The sequence below is a fragment of the Lates calcarifer genome, linkage group LG19 (assembly GCF_001640805.2).
Source record: "Lates calcarifer isolate ASB-BC8 linkage group LG19, TLL_Latcal_v3, whole genome shotgun sequence".
Lineage (NCBI taxonomy): Eukaryota > Metazoa > Chordata > Actinopteri > Centropomidae > Lates > Lates calcarifer.
The window spans coordinates 16728451-16742170 of NC_066851.1; the positions used below are offsets into that span (position 1 = coordinate 16728451).

The 13720-nt window shown below is 40.3% G+C and overlaps 1 protein-coding gene across 3 annotated transcripts in view; it reads right to left on the reverse strand.

Moving 5' to 3' along the window:
- Positions 1–305: 305 nt before the first annotated feature.
- Positions 306–13720, reverse strand: part of nrd1a (nardilysin a (N-arginine dibasic convertase)) — a 32950-nt gene continuing 19535 nt past the window's right edge. For all 3 annotated transcript variants that reach the window (XM_018663535.2, XM_018663536.2, XM_051078045.1), the window contains exons 12-32: positions 13435–13512; positions 12190–12310; positions 10549–10607; positions 10147–10201; positions 9946–10050; positions 9366–9489; positions 8889–8975; positions 7160–7279; positions 6981–7032; positions 6511–6661; positions 5288–5415; positions 4912–5074; positions 4699–4730; positions 4276–4414; positions 4091–4138; positions 3931–3983; positions 2618–2701; positions 2286–2376; positions 1928–2044; positions 1267–1356; positions 306–1178 (exon numbers count right to left, since the gene is read on the reverse strand). In XM_018663535.2, coding sequence (XP_018519051.1) covers positions 957–1178; positions 1267–1356; positions 1928–2044; positions 2286–2376; positions 2618–2701; positions 3931–3983; positions 4091–4138; positions 4276–4414; positions 4699–4730; positions 4912–5074; positions 5288–5415; positions 6511–6661; positions 6981–7032; positions 7160–7279; positions 8889–8975; positions 9366–9489; positions 9946–10050; positions 10147–10201; positions 10549–10607; positions 12190–12310; positions 13435–13512 — 2119 coding nt within the window. In that variant the 3' untranslated portion in view covers positions 306–956. The remainder of the gene's footprint in view (positions 1179–1266; positions 1357–1927; positions 2045–2285; positions 2377–2617; positions 2702–3930; positions 3984–4090; positions 4139–4275; positions 4415–4698; positions 4731–4911; positions 5075–5287; positions 5416–6510; positions 6662–6980; positions 7033–7159; positions 7280–8888; positions 8976–9365; positions 9490–9945; positions 10051–10146; positions 10202–10548; positions 10608–12189; positions 12311–13434; positions 13513–13720) is intronic.

Genomic DNA, 13720 nt, shown 5'->3' on the forward strand with positions numbered 1-13720 from the left:
TACATTACAGCTGTGGAAATTGAACAGCTGACGCCATACTGAGTCACCAGCACTCGAACACTTGGGATTTTAAACAGACCTCGCTGTTTGTCAGACAGTGGATTCTAGCAGTATTCGGTCATCCGTGGTGTTTGCGCTGTTTAAACGTGATGACTATGTCAAGAAAATTGCAGGCATGTAAAAGAGTAAATGTGAATTCCTTACTGCTTTAGTATGAGAAAAGATCAGAATAAAATGAATTTTAGTCTTAAGATTTCAGTTGTTTGATATACTACTTCTACCGTAAAGACAACTCAACAGAGGTGTGTTTTCCATAGGCTCCATTCATTCACTCATCACTCACTGATTTATTTTGTTGCACAGTTTCATACCATGGCACGAGGTCAGCTAATAACAGTAGCACACGGCACAGCTTGAAATCTAGCACACAGTCACTCAAACGCATACATCTGGAGTTCAAAGGACTCAGCATTTCCGCAGATTTCACAGTTGATTTGTGTTTTTAAAAGGTATTAAACTCAGCCCGGGCCTCGACACAAACAGAGGAAAAGACAGGGATTCAGTGTTGTAATAGCAGCAGAGCTCAGAGAACTGAATAATTTGATTCAAAGATTTTCAGTCAATGTGGGATAGAGAAAGAAATAGAGCGCTCCCACACCCCCGGTGTCTGAGGATATAAAATAATAGAGTGTGAGAAAACAGAATAGATTATCACTTAGCTAAAAGAAAACTCTATCATCACTTCCAGGCCTTTTGCTTATGCACACAGTGTAAGTAAAATCTACAGCTGGGCCCCAGAGACAGAATCCAGGTCCAGAGAGGAGCCGGAGCTGTTTCAACCTTCCTTCACCTCCACATATTAAGTGCCTGCATCTCTAATGAGGCAGTGTCCCCAAACGTGGCTCAGTAAGAGGTAATGCTCAGCCATCTGTCTGTGTCATAGTCTGAGCATGAGTTCATTCGAGTATCTTGTGGTAGGGGAAGAGAGGCAGGCCTTCAGTGAAAGCAGGGATGTCCATGACGGCAACGGCACCTTCTATCTTGGGTGAGGCAGGAAGGAAGGTGAGCTTAGACACCTCGCCGTATGTAGAGCAACTTAAACCCTCGTCTTTGCCTTCTTCATCTTGTTTTTTATCACCACCTTCCTCATCATTCTCTTCAGCACCAAATCCCACCACCTTGAGGAAACAGTGATACATTTAGTGTGATGCTATGTGCACAAAAGTAAAGTGTAAAATACCCTTCAAAAACAAATGTACTGCTTACATGCACGCTGAGTTTGCGGCTGTTCTGTCCTCGGTGCTCTTGGAACCAGGAGACCAGCTCAGCCCTGCTCATCTGCTTAAGAGCCTCGATCTAAACACACATAAACACTGATGGTAAGAACACTGGTTGGGCTGAAGGACATGGACAAATGACTATGAGGCATGTGAGAGGGATAGTTGGTAGTGACAGAACTACAGAAGTGTCGCCCACTTCTTAAAAACTCTTTTAGCGCACTGTTTTTGTTTTGTTCTGTTTTGTTTTAACGGCTCATTTAGTGTTTCGTCCCGTCTCACTGCTGACATTAAACCAGTTCATTAACTAACTGTACACAAGCTGCCGAGCAACAAACAGCCAGATATTTCCCTCAGGAGTTGGTGGAGACCAAGCAATAGCTAAAAGGAGAGTGAATACTGCACTTACATCTGACAGCTGGTAGGTAACATGACTCCAATGGGATAAAATGCTGCTATGTATCTGCTCGATTTGTTAATTGGCAGTAATACATCAGCCATACACTCTTTATTAAGGTGATATGTCAGGGGTGTATGTCTGTCAGTTTGAATTAAGAGTCAATATATAGTCCCCAAAAGCATAAAGAGGATGCATCTGTTTGCCTATTTGGCTGCAGATGTGTGTGTGTATGTGTGTGTGTTGTTCTCACCTCTCTGTTGAGCCTGTCAAACACATACTGCTGCGTAACCACCTCAGCCCAGTTCCTGTCCACCTCCTCCCCGAGGTGTGTGTCCTCACACTCCTTCAGCTTCACCAATGCAGTGACCTGTACAAAACACACACACACACGCAGCACAGAAGGTTTCTACATGCTGTTCTTCTTCTGCCTGTATAGCAGGGTCTGACACGGTTAGAAAATGTGTTATTAATCCACCAAAGTAACTTCAAGAACAACTTTTGACATTTCTAAAACTTTTCGGATATGTATCGCTCACTGTAACTTTTTCTACTTTTCCATAACCATAGGAAGCTCACACAAACACAATAATACACACACAGACACAGACCTGAGTATTAAAGGCCTCCTCAGTCAGCGCATTGAGCTTCTCCCCGAATGAAGCCAAGAACTCTTCAATCTTTAACTCCACCAGCTCAGTACTGAGAGAGAAAAAAGTTCATGAGGGGAGAGAGATATATTATAGGCTATGGGGCGTATTTGATTCCTTTAGTCATTCATCAGTTCAACTCGCTCCTCTTTCCAGGGCCACATAGATAAATTGTAGCTTGGATTTTGGGTGAACAGTGAGATAGATTATACATTGGTTTTGGGAAAGTGGTTGAGATAAATCCTATCTTGCTTTTGGGCAAATAAAAGGTTACGATTGTGTTGCAGACTCACTTGAACTTGGTGGCCTGTGTTTCCACGGTGACAGAGAAACCCAGTACACCTGAGGTGTTTCTGCAGGTGGGGTAGACATGGTACCTGAAGCAGGAGATATGGAACGAGACAGACAGGATTAGAGATGTTGAGAAGCAGATAAACAGAGACAGATCAAAATAACTAGATCAGAAGGTGCATTTCATTTTCCAAAAGTTATTGTCCCACCTGTCCTGACTTTCTCTACTTTTCACTCTTTAATAAAACCAGTCTAGAAAGCAAAGAGCTGCAATTTAATCATATAGTAGTTAAGAAAGGAGACAGCGTGAAGCGTGGATAAATGTGAAAAGCAAAAATCCTGCAGTGTCTCAACAAGATCGACACAGATTTGTTCTTTTGGAAAACATAATAAAATTCACAATAAAGACGGAGACATTTACGCAGAGACAGAAAGTACATTTTCAGCCACATCCTCAATTTCCGCACAAAACAGCTATGAGTGGAAATGGCAAGAAATGGAAACAAAAAAGTCAAAGGTTATGAAAGGGAGGCAGGGCTGGGGTATTGAAAAGAAGCAATGAAATGGCATGATGTGCCAAAGTTACTGGTGCTATATTAATGATGCACCCCCATATTAAAATATTATTATATTAAAATGTATATATTAAGGTAGTTAATAAATGAAATAGTATTAAAAATGTAATAATTTGCAAATTTCACATATAAAATATAGCAGAAAAGATAAATTCTTTACATAAATAAAAGACAGAAAATGCTGACAGAACATAAACTTAACAGTAAGTCAATTCCAATAGATACTGCTGGAAAATATCTAAGTAGAACTAGTAGCGTGAAAAGATGAGTTTTCAGTTCTTTTTTTTTTTTTTTCTTTTTTTTTTAAATTGTACGACAGAGTTTAGTACAAACATTACCGCATTCAGTAACACTGCAATTTCTCCTATTTCTAATTCATAAGCAGTGCATGAGCAGTTAATAAATGCACACAATAATGCAGCTGTAATCAAACATAAGTGTTTAATAATCTGTCAACAACTGTAACTCCTCCCATTGTCATTTATAAGTTGAGGCTGGTGTTTTATTAGATAATGAAAGCGTGGTAAAATACAGTTATAACATAAAATATGTCTTAATTAAAGATAATTGCTGACAAATACTGTACATTAAAAACATTTAAAACTGTTATGTTATAATAATATTATAAACCATTCATTAAATGTTTGTATACTGCTTACAAATGCTAAATAGGGAAAATGATAGTTTCAGTTTTTAAATAAAACTGAAGTTTGAATGGAAACAGAACAAGAGAAACTCACCCCAGAGTCTCTTTGGTCCTGAGGAAGTCAAAGCAGGGCTCCTCCATGTGCATCTGAAAAACATCATCTCAATCAAAGATGGAGGGATGACCTGATGATACTGACAAGAGTGAATAAAGGAATGGGTGGAAAAAAGGAAGTAAAACATATCAGCACTAACCACTAACAGCTCCATCAGTGTGTGCTCCCTCAAAGCCTTGGGGCCAGACTAGATCAGAGGTAGAGGTAAAGTAAAATGGGAGTTGAACAGTGAGAATGAAAACAAGGGATGCTAAAATTTTTTGTTTCCATTGGTTAATTAAGTTATGATGTAAAGATGGACTGCAGATGTGTGCATGTGTGTACCTGGTAGTAAACAGTGACCTCAGAGTTGGCGTCTCCCTTATTGAGCGATTTGACTTTACAGATATGGTGCTTCAGAGGAAGCTCCACCACCCTGAACATCACTGGCACCTCTGCTGGCAACTTGGAGAACTGCAACTTACTGCCAGAGGAGGAGGAGGAGGAGGGAGGACAAAAAGGAGGAAGGGAGGATGAAGGAAAGGGGTGAGGTAACGAGATAAGGAGGAGAGGAAGAAAGAAAGGAGGAAGGAAGTTTGTAAGGAGGAAATAAAGGAAAAAGTAAAGGTGAAGAAGATGAAAAGAGAATCATAGATTAAACAATAGAAGCTAATGCAAATTACTGTGTATGGTGGCAAACAAATCTATTTGATTGTATAGTATTGGTGTTCTCATTAGGGAGCGCATTCAGTATAAGAGTCGACTTACTCTGTGACATACTGCAGGAACTGCACTGACTCCTGTGGAGGAAATACAATAAAAGGATAATGACCAGGTAGAGATAAGAGAGAAAGAGAGCGAGGAGAGTGAATCAGCAAAACATTGGAACAACGTCAAGCACACTCAGATTCAGTTGATGCAAAGAGCTAATTTTATTGTTAATCAATCTACTTGTCTGTGTGCCGACTGCTGTCCACTTACAGTGCTGCAGAAGTTGCCCTGCACCAGCCCCTCAGCGTACAGCTCGGCCCTGAAGCTCCGGCTGAACTCCATCAGCTCATTGCTGGTCAGACCAGCCGTCAGAGCCTGATACTTCTCCACCATGGACCAGCGAGAGTGCTCTAAGATCAACAAACGAACGTCCCTGGGAAAGAGGAGAAGAGGACAGGGAGAGGGAGGAGGAAGAGTGAGAGGAGAGAGAGAGAAAGAAAAAAAAAAGAGGGCGGCAAGAGGAGGCGGCTCTTTGGTTTAAGGTTGTCGCACATTCCACCACTAGAAGGCATCACAGACTTGGTGATGAATCAGAAAGTTAGATGGAAACACAAGAGAAAAAAAAGACTGAAGATGGACAACTCACTTGCCAAGTTTCTCAGGTTTAATGAGGATGTTGAAGTAGGTTTTTTTGAGCTGCTCTGAGAACATGCTGAAGACGTCAGGGGAGGCTGAGAAATCAGCCAGGTGGTCAATGATCAGGTGGAACAGCAACTACACAGAGAAATGACAGACAGACAGACAGACCATCATTATCATGAATACAAACACACCTGCATGTGTCTTTGTGTCTAGAATAAATATGACTATGCACTTACGCGATTATGTCTAACTGAGCAATTTTTACAGTGATTATCTGTAAAAGTGGCTTAAAAATAAAAGTAGTAACACATTTATATACAGCTGTAGCTGTATTTAAATGTAACTAGCTGACACCACTTAAATAAAAGTAGGTATAATTTCTGACTGGCTTCAAGAAATGATTTTACAACCATTAATATAGGAATGGTTTGACATTAGAAAATATGCTTATACACCTCCCCACCTAGACTTAGACAAGATGACTGACACCCCTCTCATGTCTGAATGGTAAATATGGAGCTATAGACAGCAGTCAGTAAATGTGTTTTAGAGGTGCTGGTAGGCACATTTTACCTTTGGACAGAGCCAGCCTTGCTGTTTCCCCTTATTTCCAGTCTTTATGCTAAGATAAGCTAACCACACAGTGGCTCCTACCACATATTTAAGGTGCAGACATAAGGGTGGTATCTATCTTATTATCTAACTCTAACACTCCTTTAATGCTTTGTTGATCACCATAAAGCCAGTAATAAGACAAACTGTTGGGTTGGCAGTTTTTGACAAATACCAGATGGTAAATATTGTCAATCCCAAAATGTACACTATTCTTTATTTGGGGCAAATTATAATTGTCTGTCTATTGATCTACAAAGCTTTAATCAATGATTTATGACCACTGATAAAAATGTCATTTACCTCTCCTAAACCCTCTGTAAGGTATGCCTTATTAGACAGTGGTATCAAATAGTTATCTTAGCTACTCTAAAACAACTATAATAAATATAGGCAACAATTACAGGAAAAAGAAAAGTTGATACCTGTAACATCAGGTTTTATCTTACATGTACAATATTTCATTTTCAGGTATACACTACTGTGAAATAGTATACTTATTTCATGGTCAATGTGTAAGGCATACATTGCTTTATTAATCAGTTGTGGTTTAATGCTATGAAATCATATCTGTAGCTGTGTGTATGCGCAGTTTCTCCCAATAGATTCACTCACAGAGAGTTTGTGGTTAAATCCTTTGACCTTGATGACCAGGCCGTGTTCACCAGCTACCAGTTTATACTCCAGCTGGGCCACTTCAGCCTCGTAGGCTGGCTCTGCCAGGTTGTGGCCTAGGATGTTGACCAGCAGGTCAAACAGGACCACACTGAAAGGGGGAGGGAGGACAGGGGATTGAGGGTGGAGAGAAGGAAAAGATAGGGAGGTAATTCGGGAGAAAGGAGAGCAGGAAGGACAGAGGTCGGGGAAAGGAGGTGAAAAAGAGGAGTTGGAGAGAAAAAAGGAAAGTAAAAAGGAAGATTAAGGTGATGAAAAGGACAAGGAGATGACATTGTAGGCAGAGGGAGGGAGGGGACAAATTTAAAAAAAAGAGAGGGAGGAGTGGCAGAAAAGGAGCAGATGTTAATGAGTGTTACAATGAAAAACAAACACTATTTTCTCAAGGTCAAATCTGAGCCTGAACTTACTTCTTAGCAGATTGCTGGATTACAGGAGAGATTAAGTGGAATCTGATGTAGGCTGCAGCAGGAGAGAGGACAAACGGATATCACTCTAATGATATTAAGTGTCTTCATGGAAACATCGTGCAAGCTAAATGCTGCACACAGTACAAGCGCGCGCGCGCACACACACGCACGCACTTCACCTTTTGGGATTTTGAATTTGTTGTCCTTCTTGTACCACAGGCAGCCCCTGTCGCTGTCGGCTATCCGAACAGGGAACTCTGCGTCTGGGCAGTCAGAGGGCTTCAGGGTGAAGTCAGTGGCTGAGCAAATGCACATAAACAATAAATCATCATTATTCCACATGGTACTATCTCATAAATAATGTGTGAGTTCCAACAATTCAATAGGGCCAGTTTGGGGATAAACATGCAGCAAACTTGTCAACACAGAGAAAGATGTCGCCCCCCAATAAATGATTCAGGAACCCTTGGGCCGATAAGCGAAGACACAACCTCTCTCCACATTTTGTCAGAATTGGCCATGTGTTGCTGTAGCCCTCCAAAATGTATAAATAGAACACAGTAACAAAATGTATCCTTAAAAGTTTGGTCAGGATTGTACCAGAGCGTCTTGTTTGCCATTTTAAGAGTTAATTTACTGCAAATAGGCCAATCAATGCAGTCTAGAAAGTTAGCTGGATTTGTATAACTTGTGACAGTTGTATTGATGGTAGAAGACTTTCAAAGATGTAAACTTTTGGTCTAGTGCCTCCATCAGGCCAGTAAGTCATCAAAGTTTCAAGTTGTGCCTAAAATCCTATTGTGACAAGACTGATAGAACAACAACAACTCTCCATCTACCAGAACTCTGTAGCTTGCCCTGCATTTCTGCTTGAGGCTAGTGGCTCTAAGCTATATGAGTCGTTACTAGCAGAACAAACCCAAATCTCAGACCGAACTGTTGGTTTCACTGTGGGTAATACAGACACCAGGAATGAGTGAAACAAAAAAATATACATCTGGTCCTGCTTCATCAATTCTGTGTTACAAAAGCAAAATGGTAAATAAGTGGAATGCTAGTATTAACATTATTGAACAGTAATTATTTAGCTAAAATAACAACAAAGATAGCTTCAAAATACTTAAATATCTCCTTCTGAATGTCGACAGGTGACAGTAATAAAGGGAATGGTATCTGAAACAGTGTTAAAAACATAACTCACTACACGTGAGATGAGTTTAGATATACAAAGGTATACCAGCAAAGACAGAATTACCAGTCCAATGAAATGAGCTTGCAGAGTCTAGTTTTATCTTTACTTTCTCTTTCATCGTCTGAATTAACTTCCTCAGCTGTCATATTGGAGGCTGAGCTAATGAAACTCAGTAACAGTAAAAAGAAGAAGTGGGGGGAAAAAAAAAAAACTCACAGTACATTTTTAAAATCCAAAGTACCTTTCCAGAGTGGACCTGAATTGTGGGATAAGCAGCAAATTCAAAGAAAAACTGAAGGTAATTGCTGCTGTAATTATCGCTGAGGCAGGAGATGAAAAACATATGTGCTCTGAATGGGGTTAAAATCACTGACAGGTGACAGTGAAATCACCAAACCTCTTCTCGAGAACTAAACTCTGTTCAAATTAGGCTTAAGGCACGAAGGATGAGTTCACAAATTTGAGCATGAATTATACCACCTCCATCAGATCAGTATTACAAATGACAGAATACATTGATCAAAATGCAGTTTTTCTCCAGGTTTGGTCAGCTAGTTGCTGGACGGATGAATTAAAAAGCAAAAGTACAAACTGCTCAACCCCATCTAGTTCATGATCACCTTACTGGACACTTTTAAGATAACTTGCAGCCTTTTTGGCTCAGGAGAAGCACTTTTTTTTTTGCTTGTACTGCACAAAGAAATTTATTCACCCACCAATGAACCTGTTCTCAGCAGGAAGGTGGAGGTCATTGTTCAGCTCCAGGTGTCCTATCCACCGCTGCATCCACTCCTGCTGGATGTCTGTGAGAAGGGAAAACATCTATTAGTGCACAATATACTACATTTGCAGTTTAGATTTGTGTTCTGAATTGAGTGACCTTAAGACTTTATTGCAACAACAATGAAATATTGGTTTTGTACATTTTCTTATTTAAATGCTGCTCGAACGCTATTGTTCGCCATATAAGAGACAGAGATAAATGCTGGCATTTCTACCGCTGGCTCTCTGCATTATATCAGGCTGAATATCACCACACAAGGGGAAAAAAGACAATGTATTCACAGAATCCCTACATTGTGGGAAGGAGCTGTTGCGCTGACAGTAAACAAGCGCACACACACACACACACACACACACACACACACACCACACACACACACACATATATATCCAGAAACACAAAAACACACCCTCCATGCTGTATTGTGTGCCAAACCACTTCTCCTTGAGGGGACACTGGCCCTCGTGTTCTGGTGACAACAGCATCAGGTTGGCTTTCTCAGGGGTGAGGAGGGACAGAGCTGCACTGATCACCTACACACACACACACACAGAAAGAGACACACAGGCGAAAAAAAAAAAAAAAAAACTTTTAAGCCAACAGAGGAGAGTAAAATGTTGTTGTTTTGTTTTCCTCTCGGTTTCTAAATTGCTTGTTTATGTGAGAACAATTTCAGCTGTCAGTCACAATAAGAAGCAGAAAAACTCTACTGTCATCACAGAAAATATGCAAAGCCAAAATTACACTGTAATGTTTGATGCAAAATAATATCCACCAATCAAAGACAGCACCGACAACTCGCAAATATATTTCTGGGATATAAAGGTGCTAGCTACAAAATCATTAACATATCAGACAGGAAAAACGTCCATATATTTCCACTTTTGAATGACCTGTTTCATTAACATTCTTTATCTAAAAAAAGGAGATAAAGGATTTCAGAATAAAACCCTGAAATGGTTCACTCCCTGAACGACTGAACTACTTACTTCTGGGCTGAACTCGAACATCAGCTGATCTCCAGTTAGGAAGTCTTCTTTAGGAAACAGCTGCATGTTCTCACAAATGTCCTCAACATACTCTATAGGGTCAATCTGACAAAAAAAAAGGAAATCAGTCTCAGCGGCAGTAGCACAATGTTAACTTGTTGTTTGCCCAACATGGCAGCGTGTGGGTGTTCGGATTCTTACCTGCTCCTGATAGTGAAACTCATTCGCTTCAATCTTCTGAATCTCTTCATATATTCTGAACGCACAAAGCAAACAGATAGATAGGCAGAATTATTATCTTCATTCGTCCCAGACAAAATCTCAAATGTCACAACATCGACACTCCTCAAGACGGATTAAGGAACGTAATAAAAACAAAAAGAATAAAGGCATAAATATATAAATGAACAAACAGCCGACCAAACACATTAACCTGTCAGTATGCGATATAATGCAGTATTTACTACCTCCTGCCCTACAATGTACCAAAAGGCCAGCCAGACAGAATAAAGAAGTTGAGTTTAAGGTATAAAGGCAGACTGTGTGTGTGTGTGTGTGTGTGTGTGTGTGTGTGTGTGTGTGTGTGTGTGTGTGAGATAGTGCCTTTGCTGTGGTCCAAGTGTCTGCAGCATCTTCAGGTACTGGAACACCAGGTGAGTCACCTATAAAAGCCCACAGACAATAATTAGATGACATAACTTGAGGTGTTTCAGCATTAATAACCCATTACCACATTCACTTGTTGGTAAAACTACTGTAAAATCCCTCCTCGTCATCATTAATAATAGGGCTTTAAGTGATGCAGTGTTAATGCTGACAAACCATAACAATTACACTTGCGTTAGAAAGAGGCTGCCAATCACACTGACTGTGGTTATATGATTACAGTCATTAGAAAAAGCTATGACAATCATTTGAAAAAAGGTGACTACATTTAAATACTAAACGGAAAGTAATGTGTGTATTTATTCACCCCCTTTTAGAGATTCAAACACATATATGAAAATGTCAGCTCCGCCTTTTAGGAGTAGTAATTATTAACTGGGAACAAAAGGATTCTAAGTCCTGAACAATCTATTTGTAAGAGAAGCATGACTCTTAATTTCTGTGGATACAAGGGTTAGGTTCTGTTTTTAGCTCATGGTTTTCTTTGTAATTATTTGTAGTACTTTGTGTACTTTAACATATTTAGGTAACTCAACTCTTGAACTGCAAACCCTTAGCACTTTAAAGAAATAGTTTGACATTTCTGGAACTATGCTTTTTCTTTGCCAAGACCTGTTTCCAGGCAACCAGAGGGGGAGACTCCAGAAAGGTTAGCGGCCTCCTGTCTTGTGTCCAAGTCTGTTCCCTATGCAAATAGTGACCGATCAAGAAATAGTCCAGCTGCTCTCTCCAGGTCTCATATTTTGTGTATTTAAATATGTTTTACCGAATGCTGTCCAGGCTGTGCTACACAATCAGCTCTCCAAGGCAAGTTCTTAAAGTAAACTCATTGTGCTACTGCGACTTTGCACCTGTGAATAAGGATTCTTTCTGCAGTACAGTGATTTTTATTGTTGCTTGCACCTGTTTCATATGTTGGTGACTTGCTCTGTGTCTAGTGGGAACAACAAGTCTACACTGCCCTCCAACTTCGGGTTCCTCTACTCTAAAAAGCAAATTTAAAAACAACAAATATTAACTCAATTAATCATGACAACGATGAACTCTCCTTAACACAATCACCAGTGCAGTGCTCTGACACATTTTCCTAACCTCACATATGTGCTAACAAAGCACTCCAGCTGGTACAATACTAGAAGTATGAAACTTGTGCAGCTTGTGACCCATTGAAAGCATTTGCTAGCACCCTCTGAAGGAGGAGGATAAAGAGCTCTTCATGACTGTAAACAAGGTCCTCAAGGCTGCTGCCATTTTTACATGGCAGTTATCAGTGGAGGTTTGTTGACTGAAACATTCTCCCATTAAGTACACAACAAGAGTTGTCATAGCAACTGATAATACAGATTGCTTCTTTGAAATGATCTGATGTATTAGTGAAAATAAAACAAACAGGCCAGCTGGGTGCATGCAGAGTACATCCTACTAACATACCAACAAAGCAAGAAAAACACTGATCTCACGTGAGATAATAAATAAGCTTGTTTTTGTTTCATCTCATCTGCTGAGGACTGAGTCCCAGTGTTTCTCAGAATGCAGAAAAACAAAAGGCAAATAAAAGAGAGAGTGACTTTTCTTTACCTGGTAGAAGTTCTGGAAACCCTCATCAGTGAGGGTGATGGAGATGGAGAAGATGGAGTAGGTGGTGTTTTGGTCAAAGCCGGTTTCACTGTTTCCTCCAAACAAAGCCAGGGCCCAGCACCTACACACACACACACACACACACAAGTTAATTAACACAGAGAATGCACATTAAGGGCCATGAGTATAAAATATGTCACTTCATGTTTCTTTGTCTTGATTGCAGACAATTTAACAAACACTTTTGTGGTTGTGTTATAAAAAGCCCTAAATGAAGAAGTTACATGTATCATTCTACTATGCATTTGTCCTGCTTTAAGAGCAGCTTTTCATTCATTTAAACTGAAGAACTGAAGAAACCTGAAACTTCCTTCAGCTGGATAATCCTTCAAAGTGAACATCATGTCTACTTTCATCTGTATAAAGACATGCTCTACTTGTGTGATAATGCACTTAAAAGCTATGTTTTTTTTTATAAGTCTGCACTGCATTACTGCACAAGTAGTAAAGATGTTCACTGTGATGGATCACGCCAAGCAAGTTTTAAATATCTGATGATTTCCGTACTGCAGTGAAATGAAGTGAAACCAGTGGTGGAAAAAATAAATGAAAGAGTATGATGTACTTTTCAAAAATAGCCTCAAACAAGAGTGTCTCAAACAGTGACTGTGATGGACACACACAGGCAGACAGACAGACAGACTAACCGTTCCCCCCTTTACTGAGGGGGACAACAATGGCCAAATTACAAACCAGCCTCTCGGCCCTCAATGTTGTGATTGCCTGAACTCAATAAAGATAGCCACTCTACTGCCTCAGCAGTTTGTTTCCACTGGGAATTGAGACTGAGTACACTCAAATTTTACTGTTGTCATTCATCAACAATCGAAAACAGCACAAACAGTAAATTCGAATATTCTATCAAATGCTCCAAGTGGTGCTGATGGTAAAGGGACTGCTGGATGGGCTTGCGGTATTGTGACAGAGAGTTTGGCGAATCACTTTGCCACTTAGCAACAAGAGGCTGAAATGCTCTTGTGCAACCACATCCAGGGATGAGACTGTATGAATCACATCGTCGAGTGGGCTGGCAAAGTGTATAGTTTGAAGACTGGGCTCAAACACTCGGGGCTCGCTCAGAGCATGAAAAAGCTCATGTATACCCAGCAAATTGAAGACCTTTTAACTGGGTTCTGGAGTGCCCTCGAATCAGAAAAACAAACAGACAGAGGCAATAACACTCACTTCCTCCTGAGCACTGAGAGGATGCTTCCTGTGCCTTCATGGCCAATCAGCCAGGAGATGTAGTGGAGAGGCTTCACTCTGAAAAGAGGAGGGAAGAACATGAAAAGGAGAAACAAAAAACATTGATGCAATCCCCCCACAATCAGGGCAAAGCATGGTATCTTTTGGCTGGTTTAATTCTATGTTTTTATGAAGAGGCACTACTCTGCAGATAGAAGAGAGAGGGACGTGGAAAAAAGAGAAACAAACAAATTTGATGCAATTTCTCTCAAGTCAGGGGAAAGCT